This window comes from Oncorhynchus clarkii, chromosome 5, assembly GCF_045791955.1.
Source record: "Oncorhynchus clarkii lewisi isolate Uvic-CL-2024 chromosome 5, UVic_Ocla_1.0, whole genome shotgun sequence".
Taxonomy (NCBI): Eukaryota; Metazoa; Chordata; class Actinopteri; order Salmoniformes; family Salmonidae; genus Oncorhynchus; species Oncorhynchus clarkii.
Window position 1 is genome coordinate 14,709,771 of NC_092151.1, and position 16,179 is coordinate 14,725,949.

General features: G+C 46.5%; 1 protein-coding gene across 2 annotated transcripts in view; it reads left to right on the plus strand.

Moving 5' to 3' along the window:
• The window catches only part of LOC139408407 (CDK5 regulatory subunit associated protein 2), a 79,080-nt gene that overhangs the window by 38,018 nt on the left and 24,883 nt on the right, over window positions 1–16,179 (plus strand). Inside the window, exons 25-37 of one of the 2 annotated variants that reach the window (XM_071152255.1) lie at window positions 659–808; window positions 1,067–1,173; window positions 1,427–1,546; window positions 4,726–4,830; window positions 5,049–5,272; window positions 5,388–5,829; window positions 5,928–7,560; window positions 8,129–8,242; window positions 8,966–9,114; window positions 9,309–9,703; window positions 10,049–10,281; window positions 13,439–13,490; window positions 15,339–15,535. In XM_071152255.1, the coding sequence (XP_071008356.1) occupies window positions 659–808; window positions 1,067–1,173; window positions 1,427–1,546; window positions 4,726–4,830; window positions 5,049–5,272; window positions 5,388–5,829; window positions 5,928–7,560; window positions 8,129–8,242; window positions 8,966–9,114; window positions 9,309–9,703; window positions 10,049–10,281; window positions 13,439–13,490; window positions 15,339–15,535 (3,921 nt within the window). The remainder of the gene's footprint in view (window positions 1–658; window positions 809–1,066; window positions 1,174–1,426; window positions 1,547–4,725; window positions 4,831–5,048; window positions 5,273–5,387; window positions 5,830–5,927; window positions 7,561–8,128; window positions 8,243–8,965; window positions 9,115–9,308; window positions 9,704–10,048; window positions 10,282–13,438; window positions 13,491–15,338; window positions 15,536–16,179) is intronic. The other variant, XM_071152256.1, reaches the window with a different exon arrangement.

Here is a 16,179-nt window from a genome sequence, read left to right on the forward strand (position 1 = left end):
ATCTTGATAAACACAAACTAAATATACACTTCCAAACGTAACATAGGAACTGGAAAGGGCAGAAGCTAATGTGTGTTGCTCCCAGAGGTGATCTTAAATGAAGTGTGGTGACCCAACATACAAGAAGAACAGAAGCTTTACTAAAGATCACATTTTGGAGTAGCAAACAGTGAGCATATTTCTTACTTTTTCAAGTGTTTCACCCCACCTTTCTGAGAGTAGATTCAGTAGATAGTGTTTTATTCATCTTGTCTTGGTCTCTCGAACTAGGAATCATAAATAAAGACTTGGTTATGGTTAAATAGGACTTTTAGTGGACCAAGGACATTCACATTGCTTTAAGATGGGACACATTGTAAAAACATCTGCGGTGTATTCATTAGCACACATCGTAGAAAAACATTTTAAGATGTTGTAAAGTCCAGGCAGTCCCTGCCTGTTTTAGTCTTCCGTTTGGTGCCTAAACACCCTTAGCAGAGTTGCCAACTACCGGATGTATCCGGTTTACATGAATACAGCTAATTCAACCTAGCTTCCTTTTCCACCTAAAACTGGGTGTGGGAACTCTGCTCAGTCGTTTTCTTTTACGCCTGCTACGTTAGTGCCTAAAGAACACCCTGGTCCTCCGTCTCTCTCTAACCCAATCATGTCTCTGCAGGGCGCGAGGGCCAGGGCCACGTTGACCCCAGGGAGCTGCAGAGTGTCAGGCATCAGCTGGAGGACACCCAGCGCTGGAACGCCTCCCTGCAGGCCCGCCTCGGAGTCATCAAGAACCGCGGGGGAGGGGTGGGTGCCATCAATGACACCGGTGAGAACCAGAATACTGTGCTATCGCATCATCACAAACCCTGATGATGTCTCAGCACATTGACAAGGACAGTAGAGCCGGGATGGGAAACTCGAGGAGACGCTTGAACTGCAGGGTCTCTTTAGAGTGCACAACCCTGGGTTCCTTGGTGTTAGTCAGTCAGAGACTTAAAGGAGTGTTCCTTTAAATATAAAGTGCCGCATACCTGAAGTTAAAGTGCAGTCTGTATATTGGTAGTAAGTAACTCCTCTGTTCCAGCTGACACCCTGGGTAGTTTCATGGCCGACCAGACGTCCTACATGAGTATCTGTGTAGGAGAGGGGGAGGGCCTGGACCATCTGTCTGTAGAGGAGCTCCGACAGAAGGTCAGCGTTTACTCTACTGCATTATACTTCATATGTCATATTTGATTCATACATGATCATACTTAATGTTATTTTATTTATACATTATCATACCTCTTTCCTTTAAATAATGTAGGTTTATTCTGGCATCGAGCCGACGAGCTAAACTGGAGGGAAACATATTTTTTATTGTTTCTAAGTATCCAATGCTAGTGGTTAATGCAAGGTGTACATCACTACTGATGAGTTGCTAACGTCATTGTATCTCCTGTAGGTGATGGAGCTGCAGGACTATGTCAGTAGACTGCTGGCTGTGAATGAGGACCTGCAGAGGACGCTCTCATTGACTGAGGGCTCAGACCACAACCTATCACAAAGCAGCTCTGGGAAAGAGGTATGTCCAATTTCAAATCGACCCATTTGGCATTCACCTTGGCACTTCTGTCGATCATAAATGATTGGAAAAGTGCATTTAATATGGTGGAAATTCTATCAGAGAGGAAGGTTAAGTTATTACTGTATTGTTTCTAGCTGACAGATCCATGTAGATCTACAGTGGGGCAAAAAAGTATTTAGTCAGCCACCAATTGTGCAAGTTCTCCCACTTAAAAAGATGAGATGCCTGTAATTTTTATCATAGGTACATGATAAACTATGACAGACAAAATGAGAAAAATCACATTGTAGGATTTTTAATGAATTTATTTGCAAATTATGGTGGAAAATAAGTATTTGGTCACCTACAAACAAGCAAGATTTCTGGCTCTCCACCTGTTACCTATATTAATGGCACCTGTTTGAACTTGTTATCAGTATAAAAGACACCTGTCCACAACCTCAAACAGTCACACTTCAAACTCCACTATGGCCAAGACCAAAGAGCTGTCAAAGGACACCAGAAACAAAATTGTAGACCTGCACCAGGCTGGGAAGACTGAATCTGCAATAGGTAAGCAGCTTGGTTTGAAGAAATCAACTGTGGGAGCAATTATTAGGAAATGGAAGACATACAAGACCACTGATAATCTCCCTCGATCTGGGGCTCCACGCAAGATCTCACCCCGTGGGGTCAAAATGATCACAAGAACGGTGAGCAAAAATCCCAGAACCACACGGGGAGACCTAGTGAATGACCTGCAGAGAGCTGGGACCAAAGTAACAAAGCCTACCATCAGTAACACACTACGCCGCCAGGGACTCCTGTAGTGCCAGACGTGTCCCCCTGCTTAAGCCAGTACATGTCCAGGCCCGTCTGAAGTTTGCTAGAGAGCATTTGGATGATCCAGAAGAAGATTGGGAGAATGTCATATGGTCAGATGAAACCAAAATATTACTTTTTGGTAAAAACTCAACTCGTCGTGTTTGGAGGACAAAGAATGCTGAGTTGCATCCAAAGAACACCATACCTACTGTGAAGCATGGGGGTGGAAACATCATTCTTTGGGGCTGTTTTTCTGCAAAGGGACCAGGACCACTGATCCGTGTAAAGGAAAGAATGAATGGGGCCATGTATCATGAGATTTTGAGTGAAAACCTCCTTCCATCAGCAAGGGCATTGAAGATGAAACGTGGCTGGGTCTTTCAGCATGACAATGATCCCAAACACACCGCCCGGGCAACGAAGGAGTGGCTTCGTAAGAAGCATGTCAAGGTCCTGGAGTGGCCTAGCCAGTCTCCAGATCTCAACCCCATAGAAAATCTTTGGAGAAAGTTGAAAGTCCATGTTGCCCAGCAACAGCCCCAAAACATCACTGCTCTAGAGGAGATCTGCATGGAGCAATGGGCCAAAATACCAGCAACAGTGTGTGAAGACTTACAGAAAACGTTTGACCTCTGTCATTGCCAACAAAGGGTATATAACAAAGTATTGAGATACATTTTTGTTTTTGACCAAATACTTATTTTCCACCATAATTTCCAAATAAATTCATTAAAAATCCTACAATGTGATTTTCTGGATTTTTTTCTCATTTTGTCTGTCATAGTTTATCATGTACCTATGATAAAAATTACAGGCCTCTCTCATATTTTTAAGTGTGAGAACTTGCACAATTGGTGGCTGACTAAATACTTTTTTGCCCCACTGTATATGTAGGCTCTTGTGCTTAGTGCTAGTGGTCAATTTAGAATTCGGGGGTGTGTTCAGTTTGCTTGAATGTTTGCTACGTTGCGGAACGGTTTATACTGAACAACATATTTCACAAATGTTCTTGAACAGACCCGTATGTTTGCTCCTATTTGCTGGGTGTGGCGAGGTGTGGCTTGAAGAAATGAGTGACCTATTTAAAGGGCATTAGCCATACTGACAGTGTTCCCCAAACCCTACCCATTTTTTTTACTGGTTGTTCAGTACAGCACCGTTTCCATTCAATGGAACGTTCCAGAATGTAAAAACCTACTGAATGCAGACCAGAAGTAGTGCTTCCTGATGCTCTGGACACAGCTTTAAATTGCGAGAAACAAATAAATATTTTGCTGTTAGACCATGAGTTTCATTTTAGGAGCACTGTGCGACTATGAAAAAAATCTAAGAGATACACACGAGTGCAGATTCATTAGCGTCATGGTTGTACCATTACTACAGCGAAAACGTCTGGCTTCTAGCCCAACCAGGTCAAAATTACTCACCCACATTTCAGTGGGACGCTGGGATCACATTTTACAGTCAAAAACCATGTCGTGGGCCGTTCAAAAAGTACTTGCGCGTTGAGCCACTCTACCATTTGTTTACACTTTGTTCAAGCATGTTAGCCCTTTGACTAACTAGCTAACAACCAGGTAACTTCAGCAGTATATCCAAACATCTGGTGGCACAGAAGGAAAGGAACGGGGATATCTTCTTCAGGAGATCAATGATCACAGCAATGAATGAACTACAGATCTCTTGCATGTCTTCATCACAAACCTGACATGCATCTCAATGGGAAAATAGTGCTTTGTAGAAATCTAATATTCCACAAATGACTAAATTCAATGACCGGTATTCGGATCAACATTTTAGCTTTCATAATAAACATATTTACAGCATTACATATTAGTTTCTAGGGCAATATGTGCTTTAAAAGTAGCTAGAATGCATCCAGGCCCAATACAGGCTGTATCTCAATCAATACAACTATTCTGGTGCTCCTACATTTCATGTGGCACATTTTAATTTAGAGCCCTGGGCACAGCTTCATTCTAATCCTCCCCCCTAACCTCTTACTGATCTAACCTTTGACCCTGAACCCTCACTGATTGATGTATGTTAGTTTGTTCTGTCTCCTTACCAAACACTTTTACATCTGCAGTACTGTGTACTATATCTGTTTTACCTCTTAACTAATGCATTATGTCTCTGTAGTATACAGCATTTACCATCTCTTTCCACCCCTCCTAACTCCGTCCCTGTTCTTTCTTATGTGTCCCATGAAACAGTCTTTTCTTACCCCATGCCACATTAGACACGTCGCTGTCACGCCATTCTGCCTTTGCTGTGGTGCCGTGTTGTCTTATGAATTCTGTTCCCTCATTGCATTTTTTTTTCCGTTACAAAGCCATGTGTCACATACGCCTCCCATCCCATTACTATAGCAGCATCTAGAGCGGAGACAGGAGAAAAAGTCACCGCACAGTGACAGAGTCCACAGTGACTCTGGCCAGGACAGAGGGAGCCAGACGGACAGCGGCCTTGGACAGGTAGGCAGGGCTGATGGGTGATAAGGAAAAACATGTTTAGTTATTTTATGCATCCTAAAGAACCATAGCAATTAGAGCACATTAAATATGTGTTGTGGGTATTTTTTTCCTAATCTGAGGTGTTCCTTGGAATTTTGACGTGAGAAAGTATACATTGAGCATTATGCACCATACCACGTACAGTACTTCTCATACACTCTGAAAAATTCCCCTTTCAGGTGGTAGATGGAAGGCTGAATGACGGCCACCAATCTGCTGATGTGACTGTGAGCAGTACCCTGGCCCAGATCCAGAGAGGGATATGGCCTCCCTGGTCTTCCAAAGCCACCAGTGAGAGCCAGTCACAGAGCAGCCAGCAGGGAGAGGTGGAGAGGGACAGAAACTGGGAGCAGCTTTGTTCTCTTCTGTCCGACTGTGGGGCCTTATCAGTCAACCACCTCAGGTGAGTCACCTTCATCTTCTATCTAATTACTGTGTTTTAAGGGGAGTGGGTACATTTTCATAAGGAGGAGGAGGAAAGCGATTGTGCTTTTCCACTAATAATTATGTGTGTTTAGGGAGGAGCTACAGAGATTGCAGTCAGAGAATGTGGACCTGAGGGGTCAATTAAAGGAAGAGAAATCCAGAGAGTCCAAGGAGAGCGCCGACACCTTGGGCGACATCGGCGACGCACAGGGCGACCTCCGCAAGACATTGGAGAGGCTGAGGTCAGAGGCAAAAGGTCACTGCAAGATTATCCAGTTGCTGAAGGAGCAGCTGGAGAGGACTGAAGCGGTGGTGGACGTAGAAACCCTGTCGGATAGTCAGCCAGACATGATGGTGACGATGACCCAGGAGATGGAGAGGCTGCGTTTGGAGCAGGAGGGAGGAGCTCATGGTAGAGAGAAACTGCTTGAAGGAGAAGAGAGAGGGAAAGCACAGGGAGATGGTCATGCCACACAGGGGAACAGCCACACACAGCCTGCCAAGGGACATTCATATCGCATCGCAAGACATGGGGTAAGTACTGTCATTGAAATGAGAAAGAAACATGAAGTAAAGAGGAGACTTTCACACATTTTAATATTCCTGCTCTGCTATTTGTTTCTGTATTGCAGGCTGGTGTGAAATCTCGCCTGCCCGTCCCCGTGAGACACAACAAAACAGACACTGCTGGCAGCAGGGAGTCGGTAAACCAGGCGTCAGACGAGTTCTCTGAACATCTGAGAGGAGACGTACTACATCAACTAGGCCCGGACCACCACCATGACCAGCAAACGTCAGACTCTGACTCCCACAGCTCTCCTAGAGCCGCCCAGCACTGCAGCCCAGGCTCTAACCATAGCAGCACCTCTAGGGGGACTACCAGACAGGGCCTGGAAACGGAGTTCCTCCGAGCTCAGGCCCCCACCGACGCCGAACTCCTATCCCAGTTGGAGCTCCTCCACCAGGAGTGCCAGGACAAGGAGCAGCTGATAGACCGTCTGGAGGAGCAGATGGCTGAGTGGGACGAACTTCAGGCCCAGCTCCGGGAGAAAGACCGGCTCAACTGTCATTATATGGAAGCCCTGCAGGCCGCCGAGTCCACCATCACTTATCTTACAGCGTGCAACCTGGACAGAAACAGCCAGGGTGGAGTACCAGGCTCTGAGTACAAACTCCAGAGACAGTGCATTGAGCTCCAGAACGCCCTTGAGGAGAAAGAGAGACTCAACACCCAGCTGGTGGAGTGCCTCAACATGGTCGAGGTGGCCATTGCCTCGCTCCCCGGCACCTCGTCATCCGCCAACGCCCTGGACGGTCATTTGGACCCCCAGGAGCTGTGCGCGAGGCTGGAGGCGGCCTTACGGCAGGTCAGTGCTTCTCTTGACCCTCTGGTCCTGAAAACCTTGGTTCCAGGGCCTTCGGGGTACCCCCTGAGCCTCAACGCGGAGCTGCAGCAGCAAGCGGACTCCCTGCAGGAGGCGCTGTGGGAGCAGAGCCGCCTGAATGTCGAGCTGCAGGAGAGGCTGAGGTTAGCTGAGGAGGCTGTCGCAGCACAGCAGGGCACTGCCAACACTGGCCTGGAAGGCAATTACGGCAGGCAGCCAGAAGAAGACCTGAATGAGATTCCGAGAGGGAATGAAACAAAGGAACAGATAGGTTGGGGAAAACATCATGGAAGAAGCAAGTTTGCGTCCGATGTGAAGAGCAGCCTAGGATCTGAGCAGGTTGCCAAGCATCTCTCCGAGTGTCTCAGAGCAGCCGAGTCGGCCATAGGCTCACTCACAGCTCACTGTACCAACACGAGCACTAGCACCTCTACCACGACCAGAGCAGCTCAAACCAGCTCTGACTTACAACATCACCTAGACAGACTACAGAGAACTCTACAGGAGAGAGAAGCATTGGACGACCTGGGCTCCACTGGACCCACCCACCAACAGACCAGTGAGAACCCCACACGACACACCACCCCTGGGGCTGAAACCCCCTCTCCCCTAGAGCTCCACCATAACATCTGCCTCCTCCAGAAGGCCTTCTACGACCTGCAGGAGGAGAGGGGACGCAGGGAGAGGGAAGCCAAGACGATGGAGCCTGGAGCTTGGGTACCACCACAAGATGTCCAGGCCCAGCTGGAAAGCCTTCAGAAGGCTTTGAAGGAGAGGAAGAGGGCCTGTAAGAGCCTGGAGGAGAAGCTGGCCACGGCTCAGTCCATCATAGCTCTGCAGAACTCCTCCAAGAAGACCAGTCATGTAGCAACACAGAGAGGTAAGGGAACAATAATTGAGGTCAAATTGTTGATAAGATTCATTCATACATTTAAAAATGACATACCTTCTTACTATTTCTTATATTGCCCTTTGAGCCGGATCTGTTGGTCACTTTGTTTTTCAAGATTAATTTAAAGCACAGATTGCCAGAACAACACAACGTCAGGAATTTGGAATCAGCTTTTTGTTTGAAAATGTTTGTCTTGACATACGTTCTTAGAGGAATGTGTGCAACTTTGCTGAGCTGTGTTTTTATAAATGCGCATAGACCTCTATTGCAAGAAGTGCATGTACTGGTGTGTCGAGCATGACAGCCAAGCCTTTCGGTTACTGTTTTTGATGCACTAAAGGGAGCTTCGCATAGCATGACAACGAATGACAGTGACTGGCTCTGTGTAGAATTAAACTACTGCCTGTGTGATTCAATTGTTACATCAAATGTTAACGTTTGACGATACAATCCAAATGCAATGATGACATCACACCCTCGGCATCTGATCAAGCCGAAAGAGAGAGAATCTGAACCTTCTCTTGTTAATCCCTGCCTGCCTGGGTGTTGCCTCTAGCGCCCCCTCTGGAGCAGGAAGACAAGGGCGTGCAGGTGGACCTGCAAGACCTGGGTTACGAAACCAGTGGCAAGAGTGAGGCCGAGGTGGATAGGGAGGAGAGCAGTAGCACAGGTAGACGACCATGTCTGTCTGTCGAGTGGACACTAATAATCACAGTGGTGGAGTGGCGTCTGCTGCATGAGGAATGAAAACACTGGGCTGTAAGACTGTTTGATAATAACACCACTGTGCTTTTCTGGTCTGATAGTCACACATCGTCCGGGTGTGTTCTCGGTAGTCTAAAGTGGCTTCCTTTCCTCTCCTTCATCTGCTCTGACATAAAAAGGACTGGACAGGTGAAAGCAGCTCCCGGGCATCCACCATTTTTCTCTAGCCTGTGTTTTCAGGTCAGTGCAGATAGAGGAGGAGAAAAGGAGAGGAAGCGACTTTAGACTATTGAGACTCAGCCCTAAAGACTGCATGGGGAATGAACACTGGGCTGGAACATTGTGGTGATAACACCACTGTGTTGTATGGGTCTGATAGTCACACCTTCTCCTATGTGGTTTAACCAGGGCACTGACTTGTACAGCACACCTGTGTCTCTGCCTGTCTGTCTCTCGCTGCCTGTCTCTCCTGCATGTGTGCACTCTGGTTGTTGTACTCTGGAATGGTTTGCTCAATGGGATACTAACTCCTCCTTATTTGACCACGGTCAACTGTAAAACATCAGCACAAAACCGATCCTCTCTCCTTTCACATTGTACCATCTTCGTCAGACTTGCTTGTTTTAGGTATATACTGTAGACCCCTGTTTGATCCTTTTGTGTGTGTGGTTGGCGATGATCCCTCCAGATATGCAGCTTGTCCCTGGCAGTGCTAACAGCAGCCTACCCTGCCTGCTGAAGCAGGACCAGGAGGAGCCCTCGTTCTCCTCCACAGAGAACCTTGACACGGCCTCCAGTGCCTCCTACCCCAGCTCCCCCACTCTCAGCTCCCCCAAGGTACTGCCGCCCTAGTTACTGCTTTTCACATTTTTATTGGACATTGTCCTCGTCCTGTGTTTTGGTTTGATTGTATTGTCTCTCTTAATCCCTCACCTTTATGTGCTTTCTCTTTCATTCTCTTTATCCTCCCTCACTTTTGTGCTTTCTTGTTCTATCTCTCTTTCTCCTCCCCATCCCTCATCTCTCACTAGGTGAGTCTGAAGAGCCTCCAGACGTTTGACTCCTACGGTCTGTGTGAAGACCCAGCCCAGCTCCAGGCCCAGGTGAGGGAGCTGAAGACCCAGCTAGAGAGCCAACACCAGGTCATCCTCCACCTGCAGACCATGCTACGCCGCCGCGCCTCCCTGTCCAGCGAACTGTTGACCGCCACATCTGACTCCCACACTGCCACGGGAGGTCACACGGGCTCCGAGAGGGGGGAGGAGGGTGGGAAGGAGGAGAGGAGCCTGGAGGGAGAGGGGGAGGTGACGAAGGAGAAGATGAAGAGTATGAGCATGGAGCTGGAGAGGGAGAGGAGCGTGAACAGGAGTATGAGCGAGCAGCTGTTGCAGGCCCAGCAGCGGAGTCGATCAGCCTCACCTGCCAGGTTGCTAAGTAGTTGTTTCTTAACTTTCTTCATTATAAAGTACTACGGATGTTTTTTTTACAGGGTAAAAAGTTGAACTCTGAATGACTCTTCAGTTTCTATTTCATTGTATTATTATGGACCCAAATTAATGTTTGTTTAGTTTTTTTTTTTTTTTTTTTTTTTTTTTTTTCACCTTCATTTAACCAGAGAGCCCTGGGGTCTAATTTGTGGGGTCAGCTCTCTGCAGTGTATTTGTTTAGAAATTTCCGATAAATCTGTCTAGTAATCTAGCTATTGTCATCACCACTAAACCTCTCTGTTTGGTTAAAAAGTATTTTTAATAATCTCATCTGTTCCCTATAGGATTGACTCCCTGGTGCAGTCGCAGGCGAGGGAACTGTCCCAGCTGCGTCGTCAGATCCAGGAGAGCCGGGGCCTGGGGGCACTGCATCGGATGCAGCTGGAGGAGCTGTCGCAGGCCTTCGAGGAGCTGCTACAGGCCAGCGACGTGGACTACTACGTGGGAGAGGTGTTCCGAGAGCAGCTGGACAAGAGCCTGGGCGTCCTGGAGAGGCTTGAGGGCCGGCTGGAGAAAGGTAAGCACAACAAACATTGTATGTAGACATTGATGATAGTAAATGGATTTTAAAAGCAGCTATACAAACATGTACTAAGGACTCTTAAAGAGCATATGGCCTCTACAGAATGGAGTCTATTGAGACTGTTCTGAGATGCTCCATTCACCTACCCATTCTGAAATTGTATATACTTTCATAACTTACTCACCAATGCAGAGATGCGATGTTGGGATTGCGAACATCTGTGAAGGTCTCATTTTCCTAAAATGAAAGATCAAAGTTGCACTACTTTTGTAGTGTAATAAACGTTCTAGCCAAACCACACATCATCCAATACCAGAAACCCCACACACAGGCCTCTCACCACTTGGCAAGGACGAGAATACAGGCCTCACCACTTGGCAAGCACGAGAATACAGGCCTCTCACCACTTGGCAAGCACGAGAATACAGGTTAGGGCTGGGCGATATGGGCAAAATACAGTGCCTTGCGAAAGTATTCGGCCCCCTTGAACTTTTCGACCTTTTGCCACATTTCAGGCTTCAAACATAAAGATATAAAACTGTATTTTTTTGTGAAGAATCAACAACAAGTGGGACACAATCATGAAGTGGAACGACATTTATTGGATATTTCAAACTTTTTTAACAAATCAAAAACAGAAAAATTGGGCGTGCAAAATTATTCAGCCCCCTTAAGTTAATACTTTGTAGCGCCACCTTTTGCTGCGATTACAGCTGTAAGTCGCTTGGGGTATGTCTCTATCAGTTTTGCACATCGAGAGACTGACATTTTTTCCCATTCCTCCTTGCAAAACAGCTCGAGCTCAGTGAGGTTGGATGGAGAGCATTTGTGAACAGCAGTTTTCAGTTCTTTCCACAGATTCTCGATTGGATTCAGGTCTGGACTTTGACTTGGCCATTCTAACACCTGGATATGTTTATTTTTGAACCATTCCATTGTAGATTTTGCTTTATGTTTTGGATCATTGTCTTGTTGGAAGACAAATCTCCGTCCCAGTCTCAGGTCTTTTGCAGACTCCATCAGGTTTTCTTCCAGAATGGTCCTGTATTTGGCTCCATCCATCTTCCCATCAATTTTAACCATCTTCCCTGTCCCTGCTGAAGAAAAGCAGGCCCAAACCATGATGCTGCCACCACCATGTTTGACAGTGGGGATGGTGTGTTCAGCTGTGTTGCTTTTACGCCAAACATAACATTTTGCATTGTTGCCAAAAAGTTCACTTTTGGTTTCATCTGACCAGAGCACCTTCTTCCACATGTTTGGTGTGTCTCTCAGGTGGCTTGTGGCAAACTTTAAACGACACTTTTTATGGATATCTTTAAGAAATGGCTTTCTTCTTGCCACTCTTCCATAAAGGCCAGATTTGTGCAATATACGACTGATTGTTGTCCTATGGACAGAGTCTTCCACCTCAGCTGTAGATCTCTGCAGTTCATCCAGAGTGATCATGGGCCTCTTGGCTGCATCTCTGATCAGTCTTCTCCTTGTATGAGCTGAAAGTTTAGAGGGACGGCCAGGTCTTGGTAGATTTGCAGTGGTCTGATACTCCTTCCATTTCAATATTATCGCTTGCACAGTGCTCCTTGGGATGTTTAAAGCTTGGGAAATCTTTTTGTATCCAAATCCGGCTTTAAACTTCTTCACAACAGTATCTCGGACCTGCCTGGTGTGTTCCTTGTTCTTCATGATGCTCTGCGCTTTTAACGGACCTCTGAGACTATCACAGTGCAGGTGCATTTATACGGAGACTTGATTACACACAGGTGGATTGTATTTATCATCATTAGTCATTTAGGTCAACATTGGATCATTCAGAGATCCTCACTGAACTTCTGGAGAGAGTTTGCTGCACTGAAAGTAAAGGGGCTAAATAATTTTGCACGCCCAATTTATCAGTTTTTGATTTGTTAAAAAAGTTTGAAATATCCAATAAATGTCGTTCCACTTCATGATTGTGTCCCACTTGTTGTTGATTCTTCACAAAAAAATACAGTTTTATATCTTTATGTTTGAAGCCTAAAATGTGGCAAAAGGTCGCAAAGTTCAAGGGGGCCGAATACTTTCGCAAGGCACTGTATATCACAGTATTTAAAAACAAACAACAACTAAAAAACGTTATGCTGATATTTTACGGTACTTGAGTAAAAGTTAAGATACGTTAATAGAAAATGACTCAAGTGAAAGTCACCCAGTAAAATACTAGAGTAAAATATAAAGTATTTGGTTTTAAATATGCTTAAGTATTAAAAGTAAAAGTATAAATAATTTCAAATTCCTTATATGGTCTACACTATCACTAGTATTATCAGGCTGTATTAGCTAGCTACGTTTGCTCTTACTCAGTACATTTATTAGCTAGCTGTTAGCATTAGAGGCTAACAAGATTTAGGGCAACTTGTTAAGAAAAGACAAACTAGCTGTTTGCTGATGTAAGAAACAAACTGATAGTGTCATTATAGAACGCTAGTGGATTTATATTAAGAAACAAAGTGAAAACAGCATTGTTGCATGTGCTGCATTGACCATGCAGACTGAACGCAAGTTTGAAAGGGGGCATGGCTAGGTCTGTGTGGAAAGTGGCACGGAGAGAAGGAGTGGCGCAAGATGACTCCAGTAGCCAAGTAAACTATAAAATTGGACATTACACTTGGCATATCACGTTTAACAAACCAAACATTCAAATACCAGTATAGAAGGTAAAGTAAAAACCCAAACCGCCCAGCCCTAACAGACGGTCCAAAATGTTGTCAAGTGTAAGGTGGCTTCTGAATAGCAGCTGTTAAATAAACAAAGCTATTTTAAAGAAGCAATCTGCAATTGCTAGTGCTACATACATTTTTAAAAATGTAATTATATGTACACATTGATTGTTGAAGAATATAACTTAGAACTGGCTCATGAGCTTAGTTTAAACTGTCGTACCCCATCAGAACCAAAAATATGAGATTGTTTTACTCCCATTGTTGTAAATGAACACTATTTAGCTAAAACTATAATTTAGATATCATGGGGGGGTGTAATCACCATAAGGACACAGCACATAGTCTACCTGAAGAGGTTAGGAGGGAAAAGAGGGGACTGAAATAGAAGAGAGTGAGGTGTGATAGACTGAAAGAGACAAGCCTTTCACCATTCCTCTCCCTGTCTCTAGGAGACGCTCAACTGGATAACGAGGACGGGGCAGCACTGGAGCTGGCGCAAAGGTGTGTGTGTGTGTGTGTGTGTGTGTGTGTGTGTGTCTCTCTTCCTCCTATACCACACAAACACCCTCCATCACTAATGGAGCCTTTTTATGTGAGATGTATGTTTTCCAGCCAACCAAGTTCTATTGACCTTCTTAGACAGCCCTGACTGTCACTGATCTGTTAATTTTTTTAATTTGACCATTATTTAACTAGGCAAGTCAGTTAAGAACAAATTCTTATTTTCAATAACGGCCTAGGAACAGTGGGTTAACTGCCTGTTCAGGGGCAGAACGACAGATTTTTACCTTCAGCTCGGGGATTCGATCTTGCAACCTTTCAGTTACTAGTCCAACGCTCTAACCACTAGGCTACCTGCCGCCCCAAGAGAGTCCAACGTTTCTTCTACCTCAGCTGCTTAAAACACTCACATTTCACGGACATCCATAGGCTTACAGCTGTCTTACTCAACACTGTGTGGTTGTGTCAACATTTAGAGGAATATTGTTTCTTAACATTATTACTGGACAGCCACACCGTGCTCAATCAGGAGTTGCAGTACCTGCGCACCCAGGGCGAAAGTGACAGGGAGCTACAGCAGCCAGACCGCCCGGCCGCTACCAGGCTGCAGCAGGGGATAGACTACTTGCGGCTGCAGCTAGAGGGCGAGAGGGAGCTGCTGCTGCAGCAGGGGATAGAGTACTTGCGGCTGCAGCTAGAGGGCGAGAGGGAGCTGCTGCAGCAGCAGGGGATAGACTACTTGCGGCTGCAGCTAGAGGGCGAGAGGGAGCTGCTGCAGCAGGGGATAGAGTACTTGCGGCTGCAGCTAGAGGGCGAGAGGGAGCTGCTGCTGCAGCAGGGGATAGAGTACTTGCGGCTGCAGCTAGAGGGCGAGAGGGAGCTGCTGCTGCAGCAGGGGATAGACTACTTGCGGCTGCAGCTAGAGGGCGAGAGGGAGCTGCTGCAGCAGGGGATAGAGTACTTGCGGCTGCAGCTAGAGGGCGAGAGGGAGCTGCTGCTGCAGCAGGGGATAGACTACTTGCGGCTGCAGCTAGAGGGCGAGAGGGAGCTGCTGCAGCAGCAGGGGATAGAGTACTTGCGGCTGCAGCTAGAGGGCGAGAGGGAGCTGCTGCAGCAGCAGGGGATAGAGTACTTGCGGCTGCAGCTAGAGGGCGAGAGGGAGCTGCTGCAGCAGGGGATATAGTACTTGCGGCTGCAGCTAGAGGGCGAGAGGGAGCTGCTGCAGCAGCAGGGGATAGAGTACTTGCGGCTGCAGCTAGAGGGCGAGAGGGAGCTGCTGCAGCAGGGGATAGACTACTTGCGGCTGCAGCTAGAGGGCGAGAGGGAGCTGCTGCAGCAGCAGGTCTGCTTTCTGGGCCAACAGAACCAGAGTTTGGCCGAGTGTGCCAGGGAGCAGCTAGATTTGTGAGTGGCCGGTCACCAAGAGGGATTCTGCGAGGTTGGAAGCATGAGTTTGCTGTGAACTCTTCTTGACTTATGACTCTTTCGAAATGTCTTCCTTCAGCTGGTAATTTCTTTTGGAATGTTTCGAAACCTGTCAAAATAGACCCTTTCTAGATGGTAGGCATTTTGCTCTTGGTATGTTGTGTTTTGGGTCCTCTGTGTGTGTTTTTCTGAGTTTGCTGTTCTTGTAGCTGTTCTCTCGACAGACATCTACAGTCATGTGAAATAAACACTTTTCTCTGCGGCATTCACCCCCCTCTTTCCGACTGATTTTTAAGTGTTTTTTTCACTATTTTGGACTTTGTTTCACACTGTGGAAGCGGCCTCCCCCCGTGGCCTTATAACCTGCTGTAACTCTCCCTCTCTCTCTCTCTCGCCCGCTCTCTCTCTTATTTCCTCTGTCAGGCTGTCTAAAGAGTTACAGGAGAAGACCCGTCTGGTCCAGAGTCTACAGATTCAGCTGCGAGGCCAAACTCCTAGCAGCCACCACAGCTCAGACTCAGACCTGTCGGACAGGGTCTCTAACCAGGCCACAGCCTCCTACCACAACAGCCCCACCCTGCCAGCCTGTAGCAAACTCCATGGCAACCAGGCCTATCATGGTAAGAGATCATCAAGCTACTAGTTATAACATGCTGAACAGACAAAATAACTTAATGCTGTTGCCACGTGTAGCTGAAAACCCAGACAGTTTTCAGTTTGTCATCAAGGTTGTATGAAATTGATAATTTCAAGAGTTGTCAGTTGTTCAGAATGAGTTCAACCGATGTCCCCAGACTTGCTATCGGGTGCAGGGAAGCAGAGAAAGGTCCATGCTAAAGAGAAGCCACTCTTTGAATGTCACCCAGGTCCGGTCACTGTCCCCGAGTCTCTCCTTCTTCCTCTTAAGTTTTTTTGCCAGGGTCGCATTCAGTACACAATGGAAAACATTTAAAAACTTTGTTGCAATGGAAAATGAAAATGAGCACTACTAGTCCCTCCAGTTTCAGATTGTTCTCTTCCATTCGGTGCCTAATGAATACGAACCAGGTGTGGTATGTGAGTAGTGCAGTGTTAAGCTATTCTGGGCTGGTGCCGGGTTAACTTTTAGCTCTCCATTAAATATGGATATTGTTCCCCTCTGGCGGCCCAGCCGGGTCCGTGGCGTTGAGATTGCCTTTGAATCCCAGTCAGTCTAATGGTACTTATTTTCCACTCAGGCCCATTGTGGACCAGTCAGGGATTTCAAAAGGACAAAGAGGGCCAG